The 24904-nt window shown below is 34.8% G+C and overlaps 4 protein-coding genes and 1 long non-coding RNA gene across 5 annotated transcripts; 1 reads left to right on the forward strand and 4 right to left on the reverse strand.

Annotated features, from left to right (window-relative positions):
* Positions 1-761: 761 nt before the first annotated feature.
* On the reverse strand, positions 762-1538 carry LOC149497245 (uncharacterized). The gene is made up of 3 exons (XR_016320347.1): positions 1384-1538; positions 1249-1298; positions 762-1134 (listed from the first exon to the last, which is right to left on the reverse strand). It is a non-coding gene; the product is annotated as an uncharacterized LOC149497245 (long non-coding RNA).
* Positions 1539-5384: 3846 nt separating this feature from the next.
* Positions 5385-8989, reverse strand: LOC105645632 (beta-amylase 3, chloroplastic). The gene is made up of 4 exons (XM_012231281.4): positions 8123-8989; positions 6783-6993; positions 6574-6690; positions 5385-6427 (listed from the first exon to the last, which is right to left on the reverse strand). Exons 1-4 carry the CDS (start codon positions 8662-8664, stop codon positions 5636-5638), a joined length of 1662 nt encoding a protein of 553 aa, XP_012086671.1. The 5' UTR covers positions 8665-8989; the 3' UTR covers positions 5385-5635.
* Positions 8990-10797: 1808 nt separating this feature from the next.
* LOC105646022 (F-box protein At1g30790) lies at positions 10798-12264 on the reverse strand. The gene has a single exon (XM_012231793.4). It carries the CDS (start codon positions 12120-12122, stop codon positions 10953-10955), a length of 1170 nt encoding a protein of 389 aa, XP_012087183.1. The 5' UTR covers positions 12123-12264; the 3' UTR covers positions 10798-10952.
* Positions 12265-14416: 2152 nt separating this feature from the next.
* LOC105645631 (luminal-binding protein 5) lies at positions 14417-17831 on the forward strand. Its single transcript, XM_012231280.4, has 8 exons — positions 14417-14633; positions 15059-15326; positions 15414-15628; positions 15739-15981; positions 16097-16576; positions 16691-16845; positions 16953-17035; positions 17119-17831. Exons 1-8 carry the CDS (start codon positions 14579-14581, stop codon positions 17615-17617), a joined length of 1998 nt encoding a protein of 665 aa, XP_012086670.1. The 5' UTR covers positions 14417-14578; the 3' UTR covers positions 17618-17831.
* Positions 17832-18414: 583 nt separating this feature from the next.
* On the reverse strand, positions 18415-24620 carry LOC105645630 (glutamine-dependent NAD(+) synthetase). Its single transcript, XM_012231279.4, has 13 exons — positions 24225-24620; positions 23840-24145; positions 23518-23741; positions 23272-23375; positions 22975-23109; positions 21960-22128; positions 21043-21178; positions 20760-20898; positions 20021-20197; positions 19637-19804; positions 19013-19108; positions 18799-18927; positions 18415-18723 (listed from the first exon to the last, which is right to left on the reverse strand). Exons 1-13 carry the CDS (start codon positions 24416-24418, stop codon positions 18544-18546), a joined length of 2157 nt encoding a protein of 718 aa, XP_012086669.1. The 5' UTR covers positions 24419-24620; the 3' UTR covers positions 18415-18543.
* Positions 24621-24904: the final 284 nt, after the last annotated feature.

Below are 24904 nucleotides of genomic sequence, written 5' to 3' on the forward strand. Positions count from 1 at the left end.
CTTGATCTAATGATTAACGCCCTGTAATTACAAAGTCGAGTTGTAGAATTAATATTTTAAAAAGTCTTTTAATATAGTCGTTTTTAAGTTTAAAAGAGATTAATATTTTATATAATAATTTAACATAGAAGTGAAAGGACACTTTTAATAATAAAAAAATATTTTGGTTTACAACTCTTATCAAACAAAAAGTTAAACTCTATTTTTTACCTCTAAAAATAAAAGTTATTTTATAATGAAATTGAAATAATTTGAAAAGTTCAAATAAGTATAATTAGAGCGTGATTATTTAAATTAACATAAATTAAAAATAATATGATGAAATTTATAATCCAATTAAATGGAGGAAACCATATAGCATGTAAGTGGTTTCCTTTCATTTAAATAAATGGTCCAAATAAATTAAATTTACTAGTAAATTTTACATTTTTTTTTTGTCCATTTGGGGAAAGGTTCTAAATATTGCTCTAAATGCTTCGTATATTATTAATTTAATTTTAATAAATGATATTTGAAATATTATAATTCTTACTAATTTTGGCCATGATCTTTGAGATGATTAAAGTTTCTTTACTCCATCAAAATATTTATTTTCTTTAGTAACTTTCTCTTTTTGTCTGTTTATAAACATTTATTAAAAAAAAAAAAAAAAACCAAATCTTATATATGTTTAATTGTCTACTTAGAACCATCTCTAAAAATGGTGGAAACGCGGAGTAATCAAATTAATTTATCCCTGCTACATATTATAAAAGAAATAATGAAAAGAAAAAACTAATTGAGAGATTTAACAAAACTTCAAAAAGTAGTAACAGTGTCCAGCACTTTCATACACACAGAGTTACACATTTATTCATACATTCATATGATCCAAACCCACTGTAAAATACTAATCTCATAATCTATGCATAGAAAGAGCTATAAATATATAGTTTATTGCAGTACTAAGCCCTTATACATGGCAATGATTCTAGAACAGGTGGATATATAGTATGTTGTTCTTCAGCGGTTGCCACCACCAGGTCTCTTTGGTGGTTCATGTTTGGGATTAGCCTTCTCACCTTCATAATCCAACCTGACATCAATCTCTACCACCTTTCTCATCATTCTCTTTTTCATTTGAGCAATATTGGCCTGTAAATCATACAATTATTAGATATTCTCTGCAGGTTGGCACTTAAAAAAACTCGCTTTTAAGGCTTAATTATCGTTAAGTTGTTTGTTTAAATGTTTAACTCAGTTAATTACCTTGAGTGGTTTTGCATGATTCATGTGTTGTGCAGCTCCCAAAACTTGGCCTGCGAGAGAAAATGGAAACTTTGTGTTAATCATATAATGAATACATAGCAAACAAGCAAGAAATGGAGATGAGAAATGGCTAACCTATGGATAAATCAATGAAGAGGAAGAGGAAAAGGAAGAGAAGAATAAGAGATATAGCTTTTGTTTGAGTACCCGCCATGAGAAATTGTTAATAGAGAGTGAGTAGAGAATGTGTCGGATTTATATTGGGTAAAAAGTGGGACAGATTAAAGTTCATAGTGCTGGGTGCAAACTCTACTCAAAAGCTTTGTAGAAACGATGGCTGAAAATGCAATACCCATTAGCAAAACACAACAAAAACAAAGTCAAATAGCACTTAATTATTTCTGTCACCTCAGGGATCCAAGGATTTGCCTCCTGTCCTCCAAAACCCATTGTTAGGTAGCAATCAATGTACCTTGCATGGCTCAAGCTCTATACACCTATTGCCTAATATTTCTCTACATATTGACATTGATGCTCCATGTATATATTTCCATTGGACCCCCTATTATTACTACTCTTTTAATTCATATTTTAGCTAAGTGGTGTCTTTATCAACAACATGAGCCATTGACACAAAGCCCAAGTCCTGCTCATTTCACATCTTAAATATTTAATGCTTTAGAGAATGGTGCTCTTCATCTTGAAACAGAGTGTTTATATTTAATAAATCAAGATGGGAAAGAAAATAACAGAGGATATTATAAAGGAAATCATTACAAGAAGAATTAGCAAGTCAGATTAGGTGAACCAATAGGGAATGGCACTCTTAAAATAGACAGCACATTTCTAAATTTACGCAATTAAGCGTCAATTATGTCTAATAACCTTCCTTTTGACTAGATAAAGAAATCATTATTCTTTGTTATGGTGTATTCAGAACAACTAAATTACTATTAAGAACACTAATTCTATGTTCCCCCACTATTAGAGGTTGTTAGCCAGCTAAATTGCAGATTTTACCACTACCATCACCATTAGAAACTTGAAGCCAACTGATTGTCACACACAAACATTGCACAAAGACATCCCACATTATAAGCAGGTTCTTACACTAACTATTTATTTCCATGGTTTGAACAAATGACCTCTAAATTATAATGGAATAACCATACTATTACACCAATATTCACTCTCAAATCTATAATCCATAATTTAGAAAAAAAATTAAATTAATTCATACTTTAAAGAGAAGATTGTCAACAGATTGTCGAATACAGATAACTAAACACTCATTATGTTTACTGTTCATGTGTCATATATTGTAACATTGCCTCTAAATTTGCTTTTAGGGTCATATTGTATGTTAATGGACAAAGCTTATCACCTCTCTCCCATGAAGAGGGGGACCCTAGATAAAGAATATGAAAACTCATCTGCCCTTCTTATTTTCTTGGCACTCAAATCATGATTTTCGGATGGTGGCAGTCATATCACAATAAGTCACTGCACCTTCTTTAAGTTGACTACCCAACCTTCCCCATCTTTTTCTTCCTCAAAATTTAATCCTCTCTTTTTAGCAAGATTTAATAATAGCTTAAAACACCATAAATCTATCTCCTTTTTAGCTTTATAGACACAACATTATTTTCAACAGTTCTTTGTCTGGACCATTGTCCTTTAAGTTGTGACTTTCCAATCCACAAAGACTTTCTATACATGAATATAGGAAAAAAAAATCATTCATGCTTCATGCTATGTTTGATTACGTCCTTCTATGGATACAAAAACAACTAAACATCCTTTCCTAGGATTAAATTTTTAGAAATTTGATTATGAAGTATGTGGATTTCTTTTGTTGGTTTACTTTGTTTGCAAGTCATTTGTATGGTAACTAGTTGTATTCTCTCCAATGATTTTATTAAGAGAAAGAGAGTAATATACCCGAAAGGTGCCCAAATTGGCATAACAACTAAGTTAGCCACATCATTAGAGAAGTTAATCTGCTAGTGTCCTGGCTGCAGATTTACTTAGTTGGATTTTTTTCTTTCCTTTTTGCCTTTTATGATTATATACTACTTTTCTTATCGACTTTCTGAGCTGTATTGGTCATACCTTAATATATTTTTTATTTTTTTTATTTTTTTGGGTATGGCCAGAACATAATGAATTCTAAAATTATCAGCTGATAATATAAGAGAAATCAGGAGGTTATTGGGTACCGTGTAACTCAAAAGGTATATGGTTTCCTGATGTCAAAGCAAAATTAACCTGTGACAATAGGTTTTGTGCTGGCTAGATAAAAGGCCAACAATCAACTCATTAAGTGCTGGAGCATTATTATTATTACAGCATTATCTAAAACACCTAAAGTTATGATAATTAGCACATTTGAAACAAGAACATATGTACATGATGCATCTATTTTGCACAATTACTTTCGTGTTAAAATTGTCAAACTTATCTCACATAACAAAAGCATTCACAAATATCAGCTAGTAATGCTTGAGAAAAATAATCTCAGGATAAAATTAAAATAAATGAAAACCAATTTGGAAAAAAGAAAAAATGAAGACAACTTAAGAAAGAACTTTCTTTTAGAATCAAAAGCTCACAAGGGTTATGGACTTATGGGTTAATTAAGCCCCTACAGAACCTTTCATGAGTGGAAAACCCTTATTATCTGAAAATTATATTGATACCTGGAAAATCCTGAATCTTATCTGCATTTAATATACAGAGCATTTACAAGAATATAGCAGACAATAGACACTGAATAAGAAAAAGGGGTATAGTTTCCTAAGGTCAAAGCAAAAAAAGATTCAACTTGATGCCACAGACTTTGGTTTTAGCTCTAAAGGAGGACAACATAAAGTGGTCGGCCATTATATGATTTAAATACTCAGAGGCCAGAGACCCTTGCTTGTAAGTTTAAGCTTTTAGATTATGAGTGTATTTTATTAATAATGTTGCACAGTGTCATTCAAAAATGTCAAACAAAAAGTATCTTCCACAAACATATTAGCAGTTAAAAATGGAAACAAATCCCATTTATCTAATTAATTTGCTTTGTCGAGAGGAGGGTGGAGCTTACTTACCCATAAGTGGAGGTGGAAGGAGTTGACAAAGCTTATCCATTTGAGAGAGTGACAGATTGCATGGTGAATGGCGTACAAAACGATCGTACCAGTCCAAAATGACCTCGTTCAAATGCCCAATCCGAAACTTGTGTATTGATTACTTCTTTCAGGCATTCTGTCAACTACTAAACTCCAGCAACTTCCGAATCAATTTGTTCAGTAATGAGATTTCTTGAATCTCGAATGGCAATACAGAGCTAGCTAATAGCTACTACAAAGATAAATCTTGTGGTCTAACCATCATGCATGATAAAACCCAGCTCAATAACCAGCGACCGTAGAATACACGTCACCCGACTCCGGTTAAAAAATAAAACGAGAGCCGGGTTGCGTTCAACTATGGCCAAATCCAAGGTAAAGCAAAGCAAAATACTTGAGCAATTGACGCTGAGCTACAACTAATAACCAGACGCATCCGCGCACGGTCCCAGGCGGTTTTTTTTTTTATTATTTTTTTTATTTTTAAATCTTTATATAATTGTGATGCAACTTAAGCTAACGAATAAATTAAATAGTAAAGTAACCTTAATAAATTATTTTAAAGTTCAATTTAAACTTTATTTTTGAATAAAAAAAAGGTTCTAATTGCTATATGAACGATAATAAAATTTGATATATAAATATTTAATAATATAAAAGGCATCTTAAAATTAATTATCTATAAAATAAATAATAAGTATTATTTTTCTGAAAAAAATAAATATTAATTATTTCTATTAAAATTGTACTGTTAATATTGCTAACAAAGTAAAATAAAAAATAAAAAAAAATGAAGAAGAAACAGAACCAAGAAAGTAGCTAAAGTCTAAAGCAATATGGCTGAATCATCAAAAACTTCAACAATTACTCAAACACAAGGAATTCAGGTTAAACAATAGCTGAAGTAATATGGCTGAACCCTGGCCAAAGCTATAAACTAATCTGAACCCTGGCCAGCAGGAACTGAGATTTCATTCGCATCAATAAAGAGTACCAAAGTGCTACGTGCTAGTGTGATACTAGAAGTAAAAAATTTATCTTCATGCCAAGTGGAAATGTACAAAACAATATGAACTATGAAGCCAACCACTTCAAAAATGTAGGCAAGGTAACACCTCAAAATAGCTCGGTCAGGGTAGGGGGAAATCATTAAAAATGTGGCTAAAGAGAGAAAGAGAGTACTGAATTATGTACTACTGCAAGTTATATACATGAAATGGACGTTAAAGTACCAAGATTTGCCTTGGTGGTGGATATGAGATGAAGCTTCGTCAACCGCAGGCAAAAGCTGCCCAAGTGTTTGCATCATCTAACATCAAAGATAGTATATCATCTCCAAACTCTAGTTTGGCTCGAAAAAGATCATCATCTGACATTTGCCTCACAAAACGAGTGAAGCTAATCCAATTATGCCCTTCAAACATGTGCTTGTCCATTCTCACAAAGTTGAAGGAAAAGGAAGCGTTTTTCAGGCCATATGAGTAGAACTTTCTCATCTTTAGCACCTGTTGAAACGATTTATGATCCCAAGTAGGAGCAGAATTTTCGCCTTCCACAGGGATACGACAAATCCTAGCAGACCATAACAACTGCCTAAGAAAATCTTCTGGACTGCTTAATGGGTTCAACTGTTTCTCTTCCATATCAAGCTTTTCAAAACCTGAGCAGCACAATGTAAATCTATACCTACTGAACATTTCAGTAATTGGAAGGAACCCATCTCTAGCCGAAGTATTATAGTAGCCAGCTGTTAACTCAGATGGATGAGACTCTATGCCATAATGCCAGTGTATCCCAGCCACTTTCGCAGATTTATTCATCTCAATACCACGAAAAATGTTCTCAACATCCATGCATATCCTTTGCCCATGAAGCAGTAGCATCCCCGAGTACCACTCAAGAAAAAATTTACCATAGGGTGTGTTCCAAGATCCATCATTTCTTCTGAAAAATTCAGAATTCTCAGGATCTTGAATCAAACTACCAGCACCAATTGGGCCTCCACTTCCCCATTCATGCATTCCAACTTCATGAGCACAAGCATGGAGAGATGCAAGCATATACTGTTTGGAGAAAAAAATATATTAAACCAATGATTTGATTGGTTGGGGTGGTTGTAAGAGCAAAGGGTAATATGGTTGAAACAACCTACTCCAAGATTGCTAGAGGTTTACTCACGATCTTGTAAGTAGCTCAGTTATATGCATACCTTATCATAGCACTGAAACTCTCCAAGTTCACGTGAATGCCAAGCCCAAGCAAGCTTCTTTGATGGGCAGGAAGGATATCTTAATTCACCTGCAGGACCCATCCCAACTTGGATTCCCTATGACATTTAAAAAAAAAAAAAAAAAATCACTATAAAGAAAACACAGCTTTGCACATCATGCTACCTGCACTGTATAAGTTTCATCTTACCGCAATGACACCACCAAGTAAAGGCCTGAAAGTATCTCTGAAGTTCCTCATAAAATCTGCATAGGCTTGGATTGGTGATCGTCCCCTTAGAACAGGAAGAGTATCACACCCTAGGGATATGTATTCCTTGTTCCTTCTTCCAAACCTATCACAGTAAGCTAAATCTGGATTTTTATCAATCTCTTCAAGCACCCATCGGGGAAGAGGAACCCTTCAATGTATAAAATAAGTTTCAGAATTACCAAAACATTAGCAGAACAACAACTAAAGTTTAGTAACAAGTATCAAATTGAATCTGTGCAAAAAACCAGAACCATGAGTAGGAACATGGAATTTAAAAAGCATGGAGATTTCTAACAATAAATAAATCAAAAGCATATTTTATAAACAAAAATAAGGTAAAAAAACTTAGACTCTTGATGCCCACACTGAAATAATGTATGCTCTAGTAATCAAATGTAGTAATGCTTCAAAAGCACCCCAAAAACAAAGAACTAGGCATAATGGCATACATTGTATGAGCGCAAGTATACTGAAGGGTACATATTGCTGCTGGAAGAACCTCAATACTCAGGTGTTGTTTAAAGCCAAAAATGACTGACATGATCAAAACGTCTAAAAGACTAAAAACACTGGTATTGTAAGACTTATTACACTAATGAAGAATATCAAGCACTTATATCACCAGGAACCATATAATAACCTATATGACATCTACTATCTCATGTTTCAATTATTTGTGCTTGAATATATGGTGCACAAAGTAATCGTATAAGAAAAAAGAATTGCAGAGATACTCAAGATGAACACATTTTCATTGGATAAAGAAGAGAGAGGAGTACTCTGCTGCATTGCCAACTTTAAGATCAAAGATACATTACCGATCAATTTATTTACTGTGGAAGATTAAGTTTTATGGATAGCCATATGTGTAATTAGGAACTCCCTAAAAAGAAATTGAAGATATCAAATTATGAGCTCCAATAAATTAAGCATTCTAAGAGAATTCATGATAAATGCAGCAGAAAATTTTCATAAGTGCACAAAACTCCAACAAGGATTTCTAAGGAAAATTTATTTAAAGTATAACTCACACATTAGCCCCCGTTTTGGAATCTACGCTAGGGAGTGTCTCAATACAGAAATTTAACAAACGCGTAAATATTCCGAATATATATATATATAAAGCTTAAAACAGAATTGAATTGACAAAAATAGCAAAGAAAAAGTAAAAAATGCCAATATCACCAAGATGAGTAGGCACATTGATATCGCGATTAACATTAAAAGAGAACTCGGATAATAAAACAAAGGTTTCGATGAAATTAATCAAGACCTACCAGTACGGATCTTCAGGTCCATTTCCGCACTGGTGAAAGGCCAGGACAGCCCTCACCTTCAAGCCAGACTCCTCCGCCATCTCCACAAGTTCTAAATATGGTTGCCAATTGTAAACCTGAGGGAGGTCCCTCTCCACCAGGCCCCACCAAACCTCTATTACCACGCCCTCGACTCCGGATGCGGCCAGCGCTTTCAACGAGTGGAACATGATCTTTTTCCTCCGAACCTTGCCCTCAACTTCCACTGCGCCTACGGGAAGCATCACGAACACCGACGATCCCTTCTTCTTACTCTGCTCCGCTCCAAATTGCTTTGGCATCTCGTACAGGTTGAACTCGTCGCCGTTGTCAGGAGAAACAGAGCCGCCAGCTCCCGAGGATTTTGAGTTGACGCGCGAGGAAATGACGAGTCGGTGAGTTGGCGAGCGAGTCCATTGAGTTAAAGCTACGGACGGGAAGCAACGAGTCAGAGGATTAAACACGGAGCGTTTGCAGCAGAAGGAAGCTGAGAAGCTTGGAGTCGATGGAGAAGCAGTCGCCATTGATTTTGTGGATTAGATTTTCAAAATAAAGGAGGAAAAATTAGAAAGAAAGAGAAAATAAAAGAAAAGAAGAAGAAGGATTTGCTGGTGATTTTGCAGAAAAACGGAATGGAAGGAGAGTGAGAAGTGAGTTCGTTATGATACTCCGCAAGAGAGGAACTAAGGAAGCAAAGGTTCACGTCATTTGGAAATGAAAATGTGGGGCATTAAGTCCAGTGATTTTGACGGCTCAGATTCGGCACCTATCAATATATTAAGGGACAAGTGATTTCAATTAAGCTTTTCTTTCTTTTCCGACAATGTGATTTCGTCCTTTTGAGTGTTGCGAGCAGTGATTCCATACTCTCATCCCTTAAATATTTATTGGGTTGATATGCACTCTTATCCCTTAAACATTCAGGGTGGAGTACGATTTAATTTTAATTCAACGAATCAAGATACTCGTGCGTGATTAAGATTAAAAAAGAATAATATATATACACTCAATTTCTACACTTAAAATAATAAATTTTTAAATTTATACCATTAATCTTAAAAAAAATATTAAATCAATCTTATGACATAAATATTTAAGATGTCACAAAATTTTTTATGAAAAATAGATGGATGAATTATATATTTGACTCATATTCTTAATAGTTGTTTTTCTTTTAATCATCGTGATATGGAGAAAACATATTTTATTTTTTAATATCGCTATAAACATGGATAGGTACTCACAAAATTTAAGACGTTACGAAATTTGTTTTGAAAAAATTACAATGATGATTTTATGCATTTAAACGATATTCTCATGCTAACATTATTTTCTTTGAATCATCATGATGGTAAAAATGATGATTTTCTGCATTTAAACGATATTCTCATGCTAAAAGTATTTTCTTTGAATCATCATGATGTGCTGGTAAACATGGATATGTACGTTTTATAAGTAACCATGATGTATATAGTAGAATGACATTAGGTTATTACAAGCCTACTTTATGCTAATAGCCCAGTAACCCATCAAGCCCAACCATGAGCAAGACTGATCATCAAATCACATGCATAACTGTTGATTGATCATGATTCATGATGCTTCTAGAAAGTGTATACCATTTTGAATTCTCAATGTTCCGAAATTGATTAATATATAAGGAAAGGAAGTTGTGTATTTAAGTTATTTAAACTTTATTTAAATGCTATTCATGTTGCTTCACTCAAGGCCAATTTTAGCTACTCAATATTTTTCTATGCACACACTTCTCATTCCATTTGCACGTGCAATATTTTTTCTTTAATCTTCTGAAAAAAATATTATAAATAATATTTCAGTATTTATAGTAAAGTTTACATAAAGAAATTCATGCAACCACGTCACGGTACCGCTTAGCGACTTACCAAATATAACATAATAATTCACTTATAATCTGTTTGTTTCCGTAAAATAACTTATAAGAAAATAATTTGCTGATAAAATATTTTCTATGAAAATTTTTTTCCTGAAAAATATGTTCCAAATGACTTATTTTCCGTTGTTCGGTGGTAATATTGAAAAATAGTTTAAAATGTTAAAGTCTTTATCTCATAAAACCATAAAAAATATTAATAATAATAGAAATTTACAATTTAAAAATTTTATTGTTAAATATGAAAAGAATGCAAAAAAAAAAAATGTAAATTATGAAAGTCGTTGTTGGCCGTGGTAAATGGTGACTGGTGGTAGTGACTATGATGATTAATAAATTAAAAAATATAAATTTATAAGATTTACCAATATCCGGAAAATGTTTTACTCTATCGAAAATAAGAAGTTGTTTTCCTTAAAAAATGACTTAATTTTCCTTTGACCAGAAAAATATTTTCCGTTCATTTATTTTTCTGAACATCCCAAACAATGGAAAATTGTAGAAAATATTTTCCTGCAAGTTATTTTATAGAAACAAACGAAGCCTTAATAAGAAGATACGTGAATTTTAATCAAAAAGCTCTTTATAAATAAATTATAGTAAAGCAATAATTTTTTTAGTCAATCTACAGCCTAAATTTCTGTCAAGGAAGCTATATTAAAGAAAATCATAAAAAATTACAAGAAACAATGCTTAAATTAAGAAGTTCATATATAAGTAACATAAAATCTCAAAAGTACACAAAGACAACTAGACAATATGACAAACATACTCGCATACATATTCATTGTAATTCAAATTGTTTCAAAATAACAAGTCACTGATTTCGACAAACTACAATAGCTATTTAGTGAATCCATCTCCGAGGTCAATGAGTAGATAGTTGCAGAAGTTGATAACTCATGGCAATGGCAAGATATTTTCAACATAATTAGTGATTGAAACTAGATTGCTAGATAAATCAAAGGAATCATATTCGGGCAATCCTAGAATTTTGACTCTCCTAATCTTGGATCTTGCTAAATCAAAATAGTACACATAAAAGGGTGTAGATAAGCATTGTGGTGCCATTATAATCTCTTCTGTATCAAGGGAACCTGCAACAATGAAGTTTTGTCCAGTTTCTGTTTTCTTCAAATATGAGGGGAAGATAATATAATGCTTTGTCCAAATTTCATTCTGATAATCCTCTAAAAGCCATAAACAATAATCATCGTCATCAAGTAGACAATCAACTATAACCAAACGCCCTGCTAATCGAATCAAATATGAAGTTTCTACATCGGTCGGTGCACCTCTAGGTAGATGAATTACTCGAAACGTTTCTTTTTGGACATCAAAAGCAATCAAAACTGCCACACCTTCATCGGTTCTTAAGCTAACCCAGCTCCTAAAGAAAATAACCCCATCGATGCAAATACTTTCCCTTTGAGCATAAAAAGGAGGCCCGCTTTGTAGTGGTCGCCATTCTTTTGTCCCCAATGTAAAAACCCTATACTCAGTACTAGGCTTCCTGTAATGTCTCCATGAGTTCAAAACCTTGTATTGCTTGTTAGAAGGATCAAATCCCATAAAATTTACGCAGAAATATGTAGAAGAAGCAGAAAGTGAGGATTTTGAACAAATGTAAGGAAGAGTGATTGCTTGTCTGGTGCTTGGATTGCAAACTGTAGCACAAATGCCAAAGTCCATGCATACTATACCATTAGTTGATTGAGTAGTGTAGCGTGAAAGCCGGGGCGGAACGGTTAGACAACAAGTTGCTGTGCCGCCATTTTGGTCCGCTATAAAAAATGTTTGGGCTAATTGAAGTTTGGTGGTGCAAATGATTAGCAGGCCTTGTTTTGGGTGAGGATAGGGTTCATGTGCAATAACAAATGATGGATTAGTAATTATAGAGGAACATAATTTGTCTACGCACCTGAATCGAACAAGAGATTTAACTGGAAGTCTTGTGAATATACCAAATATAGCTTCAGGAGGGATCGGTGATTTTGATGATGAAGAAGAAGAAGCACATTTTGATTCTGAATTTGGTGCAAGCCTTCTTCTCTTGGTATCTAACTCCATTTCAATGGTTAATCATAACATTAGTTCCTTCCAACATGTATGATTTAAGGTTAGTAAGAGAACTTATAGCTAAAGAAATTATTGAGTAGAACTAGCAAATGCAATAATATAAAAGCTATTTGAGATGCTCTTATAACATGCATCTTCTCTCATATTTAAAAAGTAAAGAATGAATCTTATGCGAATGTAACCTTATGATACATTATTTATATATAGATTACAATAATTCAATGCTTTCTCCAAATATATATAAATATTTGTTAATCATATATATTAGGTATGTACATATAGCAAAATAAATTATAAGACAACATAGATGGTAATATTAAAAGATTTTTATTGAGTTGAAATTTATTAGTAAGTATGTTTATATGCAGTATGCAGCACTATTTTTGGAATGTGGTAGGTAGAATACAACATCACCTTATTAGTAAAACTATTGTAAATCACTCAAAACAAAACCTAGTTGTGTCTCACCCTCTCTCTAATCTTTCGGAGTTTTTTAAGATTTTATTTATTTGAACTGCCGATTATTTTTTTTGACCGGCGGTGGTTTTTTTTTACATTTTCTCTTGATTTTACTTAATTTTCTCTTCAATAATTTTAAGGTTTGATTCGTTTAAAACATATATTTGTTAGTATTTTGATCTATCCTTATTAATAGATCTTTAGTTTTTTTGTTACCCTTTAGTGGAGTTGATTGTCTCTTTTGTACCGTCATGGTGAGGTTTATTGCGCTTTTTTCCTTATATGAATTTCTTCATCGTTATTGAGAGTTTTTAAGTTTTTTTTGTGATTATTCTTCTCTGTTAGTTGGAAATACAAAATGAATTATGGATTACTTTTAATAAATTATCGATTACTTTTAGTCAAAGGATACATATCTTCAAATTCGAGTGGTGATCTTGTACTAATGTATGGAGCTTGTTAGCATTAACGGAGGGATGAGGCCAGGGGTGGTCCCTGCCCCCTAACCAAAATTTCTTTTAAGGAATTAGCCCATAAAATTTTTAAATTTTTTCATTTTACTCATTAAAATATTAAATTTTTTCAAAATTTCCCCTTTTAACTCTTGAAATTTTTTTTAGCCACCGTAATTTTAATCTATGACTTGTCACTGCCGATAATGCGGCTTGTTAATAAAGTTTTGGACAATATTATAAAAAAATTATTTTCTCATCCTATTTGAAAATGATCAAATTTTATTCGAAAGGTTAATCTCTTTTATATTATAAATCACGTTATATTCTTACTAATAATTGTGAGTTTTCCTTGAAAAAAACATCACCTAATTAGTTTCATATATAGGCCCATATAATAGTTGGATTGCATCGAATTCATGTGATCAATACACACACACCACAGAACACACTCATTCACACGCCCAACAAATAGGCATACGTGTGTATGTACGTATAAAATACTTTCTATAATCTCCCAAGCGTTATACGAGCATATCACTTTAGTTAGTAATAATGTATAAATGATTTTTTTTTTTTTTTGGAAAAAAAAATAGTTGTCTATATAAACAAACAAACAAATTATAAACCAAAGCACATCATTTATTACTATTCGATTCAATTATTTTAACCAATAAGGATGTCTATGATCTTTATTCTTATGAGTAAGCATATAATTGAGTATAAGTAAATTTCAACTGAATAAAAATCAGATCACCGCTAAACCACGGTAAAAATCCGCTAACTTGATTTGAGTAAATTTTAATAAAAAAAGATTCTTTTAGCTTTAATTGCAAATTAGTGTTTTTTGAAAATAAATTTTTGTTTTAAAATTTTAAGATCTTGTTTTAAAAAATTCTTATCAAGTAAAAATCTTTTAGAAAATTGATTTTGTTGACTATTTCAATTCGAGAAAAAGATTAACTATAATATAAAAAAACGGAGGTTCAATTTTTATATATTAAAAAAAACACATTAAGTGTTAGTAATTATTGCTGACGTCAGTCTAGGCCGGGTTATTTGGGCTTTAGGAAAGCCCAAATTATAATTAACTGAAATTGCGCTTGGTCCTGCGAGAGAGAGAGAGAGCGCATCAAGAGCCTGTCAAAGTCAAAAAGCCCATCAAGAACCGTCCACAATCACAAGCAAGGAAGTGAAGGCCAGACACGTAGAACTACCCAATCATAAAAGGCCACGCTTCTCCCATCACGAGAACAATTCTAATTGGTTGAACTCTTTGAACTCAAAAACTGATTGGTCCACGTCATCACAGATGACATGTTCCCATACTTTGTTTCCCCCTGACTAATAGAACCGGTACTCTGTATTTATGTTCTCTCTGCTTAGCGAAAGTCTCAATAAGAACTCGAAGCCAATTTCACTCGATTCTACAGAAAACACGCCATTTGAATTAGCTTTAAACGTTAAAAGAACTTATAAACTCAGCATTTGAAGCATAAGGAGATAGAAAGGAAAGAGAAGGAAGAGTTGCACGCGATGGCTGGCTCCTGGAGAGCACGCGGACTGGTTGTATTAGCAATCGTCTTCTTCGGTGAGTGTTGCAATTTTCAGATCGCAGATCTGATTCTTTCAGTTCTTTATTGTTCTTGTTCGTTTTTTTGCTTGTTCATCGTAGGAGTAAAAAGTGTTATAGATCCGCTTTCATTTTTCAGTGTTTTAGATTTACTATTTCAGCTTTTGATCGATCCAATGATGCTCTAGATCTGTATGGATTTAGTTGTTTATGCTGAACTGCAAATTTTTTTATAGTACTGTTCTTTTCAACGAGGAAATGATGATCTATATTTTAAGAAATGATTTCAGTGTTAGCTTCTGCCGATAATAATGTTATTAAGAGACATGCTATGGTAGTGATTGTAGTGTTCGATCACGTGCTGATACTACTGTCTCCTGTTGGCATTTTATTTCTATTACCATTTTGATATCAGTATTGACGTAGTTAAATATGCATTATAGGATGTCTCTTTGCAATCTCCATTGCAAAAGAGGAAGCCACCAAGTTGGGAACTGTCATTGGGATAGATCTCGGTACTACTTATTCTTGTGTTGGTGTTTACAAGAACGGTCATGTCGAAATTATAGCCAATGACCAAGGAAACCGTATTACCCCATCATGGGTTGCTTTCACTGACAGTGAGAGGCTAATTGGTGAGGCTGCAAAGAATCAGGCAGCTGTCAATCCTGAAAGGACCATCTTCGACGTCAAGAGACTTATTGGAAGAAAGTAATGCACCCCTTCCTTCCTAACTCAATTTGTTTATTTATGTTTAGGAATTAGCAGATATTCTTACGAAGTCCTCAATTTTCACAGGTTTGAGGACAAGGAGGTCCAGAGGGACATGAAGCTTGTTCCATATAAAATTGTCAATAAGGATGGAAAGCCCTATATCCAGGTTAAGATTAAGGATGGAGAGACCAAGGTATTCAGTCCTGAAGAGATCAGCGCTATGATTCTGACTAAGATGAAGGAAACAGCTGAAGCATTCCTTGGGAAGAAAATCAAGGATGCAGTGGTCACTGTTCCTGGTTAGTAAAACAACTTGACAGATTTTGACCCCTTTATGCTGTTATACTAAGTGTTCAGTTAATTTTGTTATTAGTTCTGTAACAATTTGGCATTCCTATTCATTGTGCAGCCTATTTCAATGACGCCCAGAGGCAAGCTACCAAAGATGCTGGTGTTATTGCTGGACTAAATGTGGCCAGAATTATTAATGAACCAACTGCTGCTGCCATTGCTTATGGTTTGGATAAGAAAGGTGGCGAGAAGAACATTCTTGTATTTGATCTTGGTGGTGGAACATTTGATGTCAGTATCTTGACAATCGACAATGGTGTTTTTGAGGTTCTCTCAACAAATGGAGACACACATTTGGGAGGTGAGAAATTGCTCCTTTGTTTCTTTTAACTGTTATCAATAGTTTATGATGCTTTATAATCACGTTTCTTTCATGAGATGTTCTGAATGTATGCTTGTGGTCAATTTTCTTACAGGTGAGGACTTCGATCAGAGGATTATGGAGTACTTCATTAAATTAATCAAGAAGAAGCATGGAAAGGATATCAGCAAAGACAACAGGGCTCTTGGAAAGCTCAGGAGGGAAGCTGAGCGAGCCAAGAGAGCTCTTAGCAGCCAGCACCAAGTGCGTGTTGAGATTGAATCACTCTTTGATGGAGTGGACTTCTCTGAACCGCTCACCAGGGCTCGCTTTGAAGAATTGAACAATGATTTGTTCAGAAAGACCATGGGACCTGTGAAGAAGGCCATGGAAGATGCTGGATTGGAGAAGAACCAGATTGATGAGATTGTTCTTGTTGGTGGCAGCACTAGAATTCCAAAGGTTCAACAGTTGCTTAAAGAGTACTTTGATGGAAAAGAGCCAAATAAGGGTGTGAACCCAGATGAGGCTGTTGCTTACGGTGCTGCTGTCCAAGGAGGCATCTTAAGTGGAGAGGGTGGTGATGAAACCAAAGGTAAATACTTAGTGTTTTCTTCAGTTGTACACAATAACAGCTGATGAATGTGGTGTTCTGCTCTTTGTCTAGTTTGAGTTATGACTGACTAATACTCTGGCATGTTGGACGCAGATATCCTTCTCCTGGATGTGGCTCCCCTCACTTTGGGTATTGAAACAGTTGGTGGGGTGATGACCAAGTTGATTCCAAGGAACACTGTTATCCCAACCAAGAAATCTCAAGTTTTCACCACCTACCAGGACCAGCAAACTACTGTGTCCATTCAGGTACAACTATTTGCCATATTGGTTGCCTTTTCCATGAAGTGTGCTTGAATCATAACTTAGTTGCTGTTTGCTTGTATCTTTACATTGTTACTTTGGTTTAATATCAGGTCTTTGAAGGTGAAAGAAGTCTCACAAAGGATTGCAGACTGCTCGGGAAATTCGATCTGACTGGCATTCCTCCAGCCCCAAGGTGTGCCTGCTTTCTCTGTTGTTTTTCTTTGACAATCTCCAATTCGCTGGGAATTAACCTTTTTTGATTCCTTGACTGAACAGGGGAACCCCTCAAATTGAGGTCACATTTGAGGTTGATGCCAACGGTATCCTAAATGTCAAGGCTGAAGATAAGGGCACAGGTAAATCAGAGAAGATCACCATTACAAATGACAAAGGTCGTCTGAGCCAAGAGGAAATTGAGCGCATGGTCCGTGAGGCTGAAGAGTTTGCCGAGGAGGATAAGAAGGTGAAGGAGAGGATTGACGCTCGTAACAGTCTTGAAACCTATGTCTATAACATGAAAAACCAGATTAACGACAAAGACAAGCTTGCAGACAAGCTCGAGTCTGATGAAAAGGAGAAAATTGAAACAGCTGTGAAGGAAGCCCTCGAATGGCTTGATGACAACCAGACTGCTGAGAAAGAGGATTATGAAGAGAAACTCAAGGAGGTCGAAGCCGTTTGCAACCCAATCATCACTGCCGTATATCAAAGATCCGGTGGCGCTCCCGGTGGCGGGTCAGCTGAAGATGAAGAAGATTCACATGATGAGCTGTAAGAATATTTGAAGAAATGAGGATATAGGCTTAGGCGAAGAGGTTGATTGAGATACTGTAATTTTTCTGATGGTAGAAGCAAAAGGGAGAGGAAATTCCCCTTTCTTCTCATGTTTTTTTGAAGGTTAAAAATACGTTGAGGAGGTCCTTTTATGTTTTTATTACTAATTTGTAATTTCTTTGTTTAAAAACTTAATTAAATTCCTTCTATCACAATCTTTTCTACAAACCAATATGACGTCATATTGGTTAAAAATCAATTGGATGAGCGGCGCTGCTGGAAGTTTCCCCGAATCTCAGCGATAAACGTAATGGGGAAACTAATTTTCGTTAATTTTTAACTGAAAGCTCCGAAGTGCGAAAACAGAAGTGACGCTAAAATAGGCCCCTGAATAAAATCAGAAATACCATTACTTTAATATCTCAAACTATTTTGATACATAATCTAATGTTAAAAAAAAAATAAAAAAACTGTTCTTATACCAAATGAATGTCATGCTATTATTATTTAATTTTTATATTATATTTCATACGACGAAGATATACTTTTCCTTTTTCTTTTAAAATATTTAAATAAAAACCCATTGGCACCAAGCAAATGCTAAATGTTTGGTAATTTAACGTTTGGTAATTTTTCCTCCGACCAGGCTTGCCGGTAATGGGGGTAATTATGGTAAAGGGAGCAGAAAATCTCTCTTTTCTTTTAAATCCCTCTATTAAGAATTCTCTTCTCAAGTTCTTTTTTGCGTAGTCTCGGCACATGAGCCCATTTATTTATTTTATTTTTTTGGAATTAAAATTAACAAAAGAATGCACTGTGAATGTTATTCAATAAAAACGGAATGTAATTTCATTATACATTTTCTTTAAGAATGAACAGCCGAAAAAATATTTTATTTGCTATCAGAAAACTTTTAGCCTTTCAAAATCAAAGGCCAGCTCTTGGATCGCCAGAGCCCGCTGCCACAACCCCCATCCCCACAATCGGAGCAACTTTGTCTCCATCCAACTCCTGAACAAGTTCATCAATCTTGCGGAATTGATAGGGCCATCTTGCATTATAGAGAAACTGACGAAGATCAAACCTATTATCCTCTGGTGAATAACTCTGCAACCAAGATAGGTGTAAGTTTCAAGATTGATACATAAACATTATGTTCTCTCTCTTCGACATTATAATTACCTCAGCATGATACGAAGGTGTTAAGACAGTCATTTTATGGCGGTTAATAGAATAGTACTTGAAGAAGTGTTTCACTTTCTCGGCCACCTCCGATGGAGTTAATGTCGAACCCCATTTGTAGCAGAGATTCTGTAACAATCACCATAGCATTCAAAGAAGTGAGATTCTGAACACAATAAGCCATTCATGAGAGAAAATGACTCAGAAACCACACCTTAAACATCGACACTGGCCCACAGCGGAAAATTTTTCTCAATCTTCCATAAACTGAGAGTTCCTCGTATGTCATTCCCATGTCCACTTCATCAAGCTGTTCCATGGCATTAGAGTTACAAACCATTACTTGCATAAAAATTTAAAGAAAAGAGAAATGGACTTTGGTTTTTGCTTGGAAGAGAGAAATGATGGCCACTGACGATCAAGGGATAATAATCCAACAGTCAGCAAGCGGATGGGATTTTTAAAAGTAAAACACCAAGGGGAAAAGATGAAAAAAAGTAGAGAGAATATAGATGGTGGAATTGGCAGGTCTTCACACAATGGACAAATTTCTTGCATACAATTTGGAAAAGGAAGAAAACTGAAAGGTTATCATCAAAAGACAAAGAAAACATTCTGAAAAGGGCAAAAAAGAAAAAAAAAAAAAAGAATGAAGGAATTCAGAACACAACTGAAAGAAATTAAAATAAAGAAAATGAAATGTTACAGGTTGAAACAAAATGTAACCATGCATCACAGAATAGTTTTCATGGTTATTTATGCAGTTCAAAATTAATATCAGAAACAGGAAAAGGGAAAGAATTGAAAATTTCAAATGAAGTTACTGACGAATGAATACCTGACTGTAGTTAGAACGAATAGGCTCCAATTCAGCTGTTGGTGGTGCTGATTCAACCTCTGCCAAGGATGAATAACCGAGATGGATGGCAGCCCATCGCAGGAATGCCCGAAGATCCTGCTTGCTAATACTTCCTATTGGATTTATATCTGCTGAGCTACAATCATACTGCAAAAGCAATAATGTGATATTTTTGCAAGAAAAAGTGTTTTTGAGGTAAAAATCAACATTTGAAAGGTTAAAAATAAGTCTCTAACTCCCTCTAAACAAGGATTAGAAATGAAGTACCCAAGTTCACCAACAATGAAAAGCAATCTAATAAAATCAAAATCAGAATAAAATTATCCAAAAAGTGGCTTCTTTACATGTTAGAATTGGTACTACCTTTGTTAGGTAACCACGCAATCCTTCGTCCACATTAGAACTACCCAAAACGAGATAGAATCCTGATTTGTTATGAACCCAAGGCAAGAGTGAGGCTAACATAAATGCTAGCACCATCCTGATTCGAGCTTGAATGTTCTGCAATCCTAGGTTCTCAACATCAGAACCCCCATCCACCTGAAAAAAGAAACGAATTAAAAAATCTTTTATTACAAGAACAATGATGCACCATACCGACAATTGACAGACAAGAACGACGCCAAATGAAAAAAGGAATGCTTTTCGACTCACCTAGGGAAATTTTTTTTGTAAATGATGTTATGACAATCAAAGACTACTTTAGCATTTAATTAATGATATGAATTGTCAAATCAAAACGCATATATGTAAGGAACTTTTGTTAAGAAATATAGAAGAGTATAATGTAGGGGTAAGTATCTGCTTATGGAGCCCTACACACAACAAGAAGCAAAAACATTAAAACTATAACGAAAATGTAATGCACTCCAACCAAGTTAAATGAAAAGAACCATAAGCCCATAGGGAAGCCAAAAGAACCACCTGATCCCATAGAAAATTAAAGGAGCATTATGCATGTTGTACTGACACCACAAGAAAAAGTGTATAGAGTGAGTTTTTCACCAAAAGCTATCACAAGTGACTAGAGAAAACAATGACTGGGTGAAAAGGATTCCGTTCTTCACAATGAACTGGAAGAAGATTTAGAATAACTGTTTACCTTATAACGCGGTCGTTTGCCGGTTAGTGTTTGAAACAAGGATAATAACGCAGAAACAACACCATCTATTGAAACGTCAAGATGCCATGAACCAATCTCATTGGCTAGAACCTTTGCCCGCTGTCTAGTGGCTTCAGAACTGCCAAAAAAAGAAAAAATAAGGGGTGGAGCGGTAGTCTTTGATGCTACTCCAAAAATGATGACATGTACTGAATGTGATTGCAAATCTAATAAAGAAGAATAAAAAGGTAAAAAGGCAAGAAATTTATCTGCGTGTACTAACCTGTTTTCAGATCCCATAAAAACAGTATAAAATATGCGCTTTGCAAATTCTTTGCTGTCAGTGGGAAATTGTCCATTGGTGTAGCGTCCAATTCGTATTGCATCAGCTTTCACTTGTTCATCCCCATTTGCAATCTCTGCAAGCAATGTGTAAAACCAATTGATGACTAATAATGATGGACACAAAAGCTTGACAAACCTAGAATGAGAATAAACCTTTTCTGTCTCTGCTGAAGACAGAAACTTATGCTAGGTGTCAAAAAAGATACTATGTTTGAAACTTTTGCTGGTGCACCAATACCAACCTCATAAATAATATATTCAATGCTACCAAGAAGTTTGCCTTCGCCAGTTAGCACTGACCCTATGGCAATAGTAGAACAGGAGTGAAAGAATAGGTTTTAAATTCAAAAGCTCATACTATAGCTGCACTCATGATCTGTTAGAAAGGGAAGAAGCCCTATCTTGGTTAAATAGAGATACAATGGCCAGCTGATATCAGGCTCAACTGAAAATCTTGCCCAGAACTTATAAGAACTAAATATTCTCAACCTAATTTAATAGAACTTAAGGCCAAGTGTTTACACATTCCTCCTCCAATGTTCCTAGCCAAAGTCTCCGCCTTTGATCCAGATAAATGTTGCCCATTAATTTGGATTGGGTACAGGAATGAGATTTTGTGCTTGACAAATTACTTGGGTCACCTCTTGCTACCTGGTTATCTCTATTGATAACCCTGCTACACAAGCAGGCCATTAATTTTGTATCTAGCCGTTTGATTTTTTTATTTTATCTTGGCAATGCATATAAGGATAAGTAGAGCTCCCCTACAGACGCCAAGATTATTTAGTTGTTCATTGATTGAAAACCAGAACAAATAGTAAAAGAACACTAAACTAAATATTAACTTTAACTGACCTTTCACAACAAGTTGGCACATGCAGCCAACAATAGCAGCCACAGAGGAGCTATCTGCTCCACCAGAAAGAGGAAGCAAAAATCCAGAGGCACCACTTCTTCTTAAATAGTCCCACAGCCAGCAACCAGGACCAAAGGCTATTTCTTCTTCAGGAGAATGATAATCAATCTAGAGATTGTAAATAATTGGTTAATTTAGCAAAATAATCAATTGACTCAATGCCACGATTAATATGTCATTTATTACTTTATAAACCTACAAAGCACTGTCAAATGATACCAAGTTCCAGATACAGGGAATTCAAACAACGATAACACACTTGAAAAATCTGCTCCCTATCCAGTAAGAGACATCTATGGAGGCCTCAGCAAGTGCTTTTGGGAAAAGATTATACAAAGAAAATAAAGAGAAATGTGGTTGATCTAACTGCTGTTTAAGTGCAGACAATCATTTTACAGAAAATTTAACTAACTGAAGGTAATCAGTGTTCCATTTTTCTTGATGGATTAGTGCTAGAAAGGCTCCAACATTGAGACCTATCTGTTATTTGTAAAAATGGGATAAACAAGATTTTATTGCATTGGGCATGTCAGAAAGCATAGTAGTTTGAAACAAACTTCATTAAGATAAGTGGAAAACAAAATAATCCAGCAAAAGTTTTAGGAGCTGACATCAAGTAATTTTAATTTAACAAAGAAAATAAAGAGAAATGTGGTTGATCTAACTGCTGTTTAAGTGCAGACAATCATTTTACAGAAAATTTAACTAACTGAAGGTAATCAGTGTTCCATTTTTCTTGATGGATTAGTGCTAGAAAGGCTCCAACATTGAGACCTATCTGTTATTTGTAAAAATGGGATAAACAAGATTTTATTGCATTGGGCGTGTCAGAAAGCATAGTAGTTTGAAACAAACTTCATTAAGATAAGTGGAAAACAAAATAATCCAGCAAAAGTTTTAGGAGCTGACATCAAGTAATTTTAATTTAACAACAGTAATGCATCAAGAGCAAACCTTAAGGGGAGTAGAAAGGGATATTTGCAGGTTAAAGGGCTGACAAAGGTTGAATGGTGCTGCTATTGATGACACTCTCGTTTTGCAACTAGCTTGTTCTTGAAAACTACTGATGGACCCCCTTAGGCTAGCCACCTGCCATCAAACAAGAAACTAGCTATTTCAGAGCCGCATACTTTAATGCAAATAATGAGAATAACTAGGTTTCAAAATGATAGAAAATTGCATCAAGGAAAGAAAAATATATCGACAGCGTTTTTGGTTGAAGGTCCAAAGCAATTCAAGGGTAAAGCATACCGCATCAAGATCCACTTGGGCAACCACAACCTCAACATCCCTCAAAGAAAATTGTGATCCTTGAGCAACTACTTCTCCATTTACAGCAATACAAGAACATCCATCTGTAACAAAGAAATTATTATAGATACCAAAAGCATAATAAAGTGCTGAGTTATTACAAGGCATAAACAGCAATAACGAAGAGTTGGAGATTCTTGAGCTAGGCAAAAGAACAACAGCATTAGGATGAGAGCATTTAAGTACCATAATAAAGGCGGGCACCATCACATCCTTGTTGATTACTGTACATGTAAACCCCTCCTCGAGTATGAGTAGCACCAATGAAAGCACGAATACGAAGATCAAGCTTCCTCAATTGGTGATGACTTCCACTAGCATTCATGAACACTTCAACCCCATTAAGCGCAAGTTCAGCATGTGGAGGGATAGGAGTGAAAAGTTCTTCACAAACTTCAGCAGCAACAGCTCTAAGCAACAAAAACGTCAGTGTTAGCTTATTGCTAAGCTGCTAAGCAGCTAATCAGCAGTCTACAATACAAATCAAGAAACACATTTTATTGCTTACGTATCTAAAAACTGAATAAATCCATAACCAAAAGGCACTGAATCCTGATTTATAGCCTTTGAAATTTCAATTGGGAGCTGAAAGTCAACAAGCTGATCTTTTTGCTTCCACGCGGTAAACCATCTAAGCTCCCTGTAATTACCATCATTAGCAAGCCACATTTTTGGACGTATCATTAAAATTTTCCTGTTAAAGCACAAAACTTGACAATTGTAACGCTCTGATCCTTTAATAACCGGCATCCCAAAACTGCACAATAACCCATCAGTCCAATCGCCGAGCAAAATTTCCTTCAGACACTCCCATCTGCAGTCACAATCACTCCAATTAAACGAAATTACATTATTACAAACTGAAACTAAGGGTTAATTCTTAATCAACTTACGCATGAGTGACGGTGTCAAGCTCCAAGAAATGATCTTCACATCCATAGCCAGTGATTTCAAGTTCAGGGCCGAGTCTAATAACCGCACCAGCTTGTTTGGCCTTAGATATTGACTCCTTTATGTTCTTCAAGTTACAGTCGAAGTCCATAGCCCACTGGTTCAAGTTACAAGTAGCTACCTTCAACAGCCTCATCTTCGAATTCTTTGATAAAAAAACAAATAACTTAAAAATGGAGATAGAAGTAGTAGAGCCTTATGGGTTTGGACACAAATGTGGAGGAAGAAGAAGAAGGGAAAAAATTTGTGGCGTTCTGTGCTTGGAATCGGTGGAATTGGATTCTATATATTGGTAATTTTGGAGGGATTCTACATTTATAGGATTTTTTGGGACTGACGTTTAGACGGGGGTGGAAATTAATACCTGTAAAATTCTAAGTCCGGGTTCCAGGATCCTTGGACGGGTTTGATCGAAAGCTTTTTTGACCCGTTTTTCGTGTCAAACCGGGAGAAATAGAATATTTATTTATTTATTTATATTTATTTAGTTTCCTGAAAGGATGTCGTTTTGGAAAAATTGTCTATGTGCTGCCTTGTTAATCCATGGCATTTCCGTTGATTACTGCTCTTTGAAAGGAACTTTCTAGTGCTAAATCACGTACATACTGAACCGAAGAGAATT

This window comes from Jatropha curcas, chromosome 4 (genome assembly GCF_041381405.1).
Source record: "Jatropha curcas cultivar XTBG-Jc1 chromosome 4, XTBG_Jcur_1.0, whole genome shotgun sequence".
NCBI classification, from domain to species: Eukaryota; Viridiplantae; Streptophyta; class Magnoliopsida; order Malpighiales; family Euphorbiaceae; genus Jatropha; species Jatropha curcas.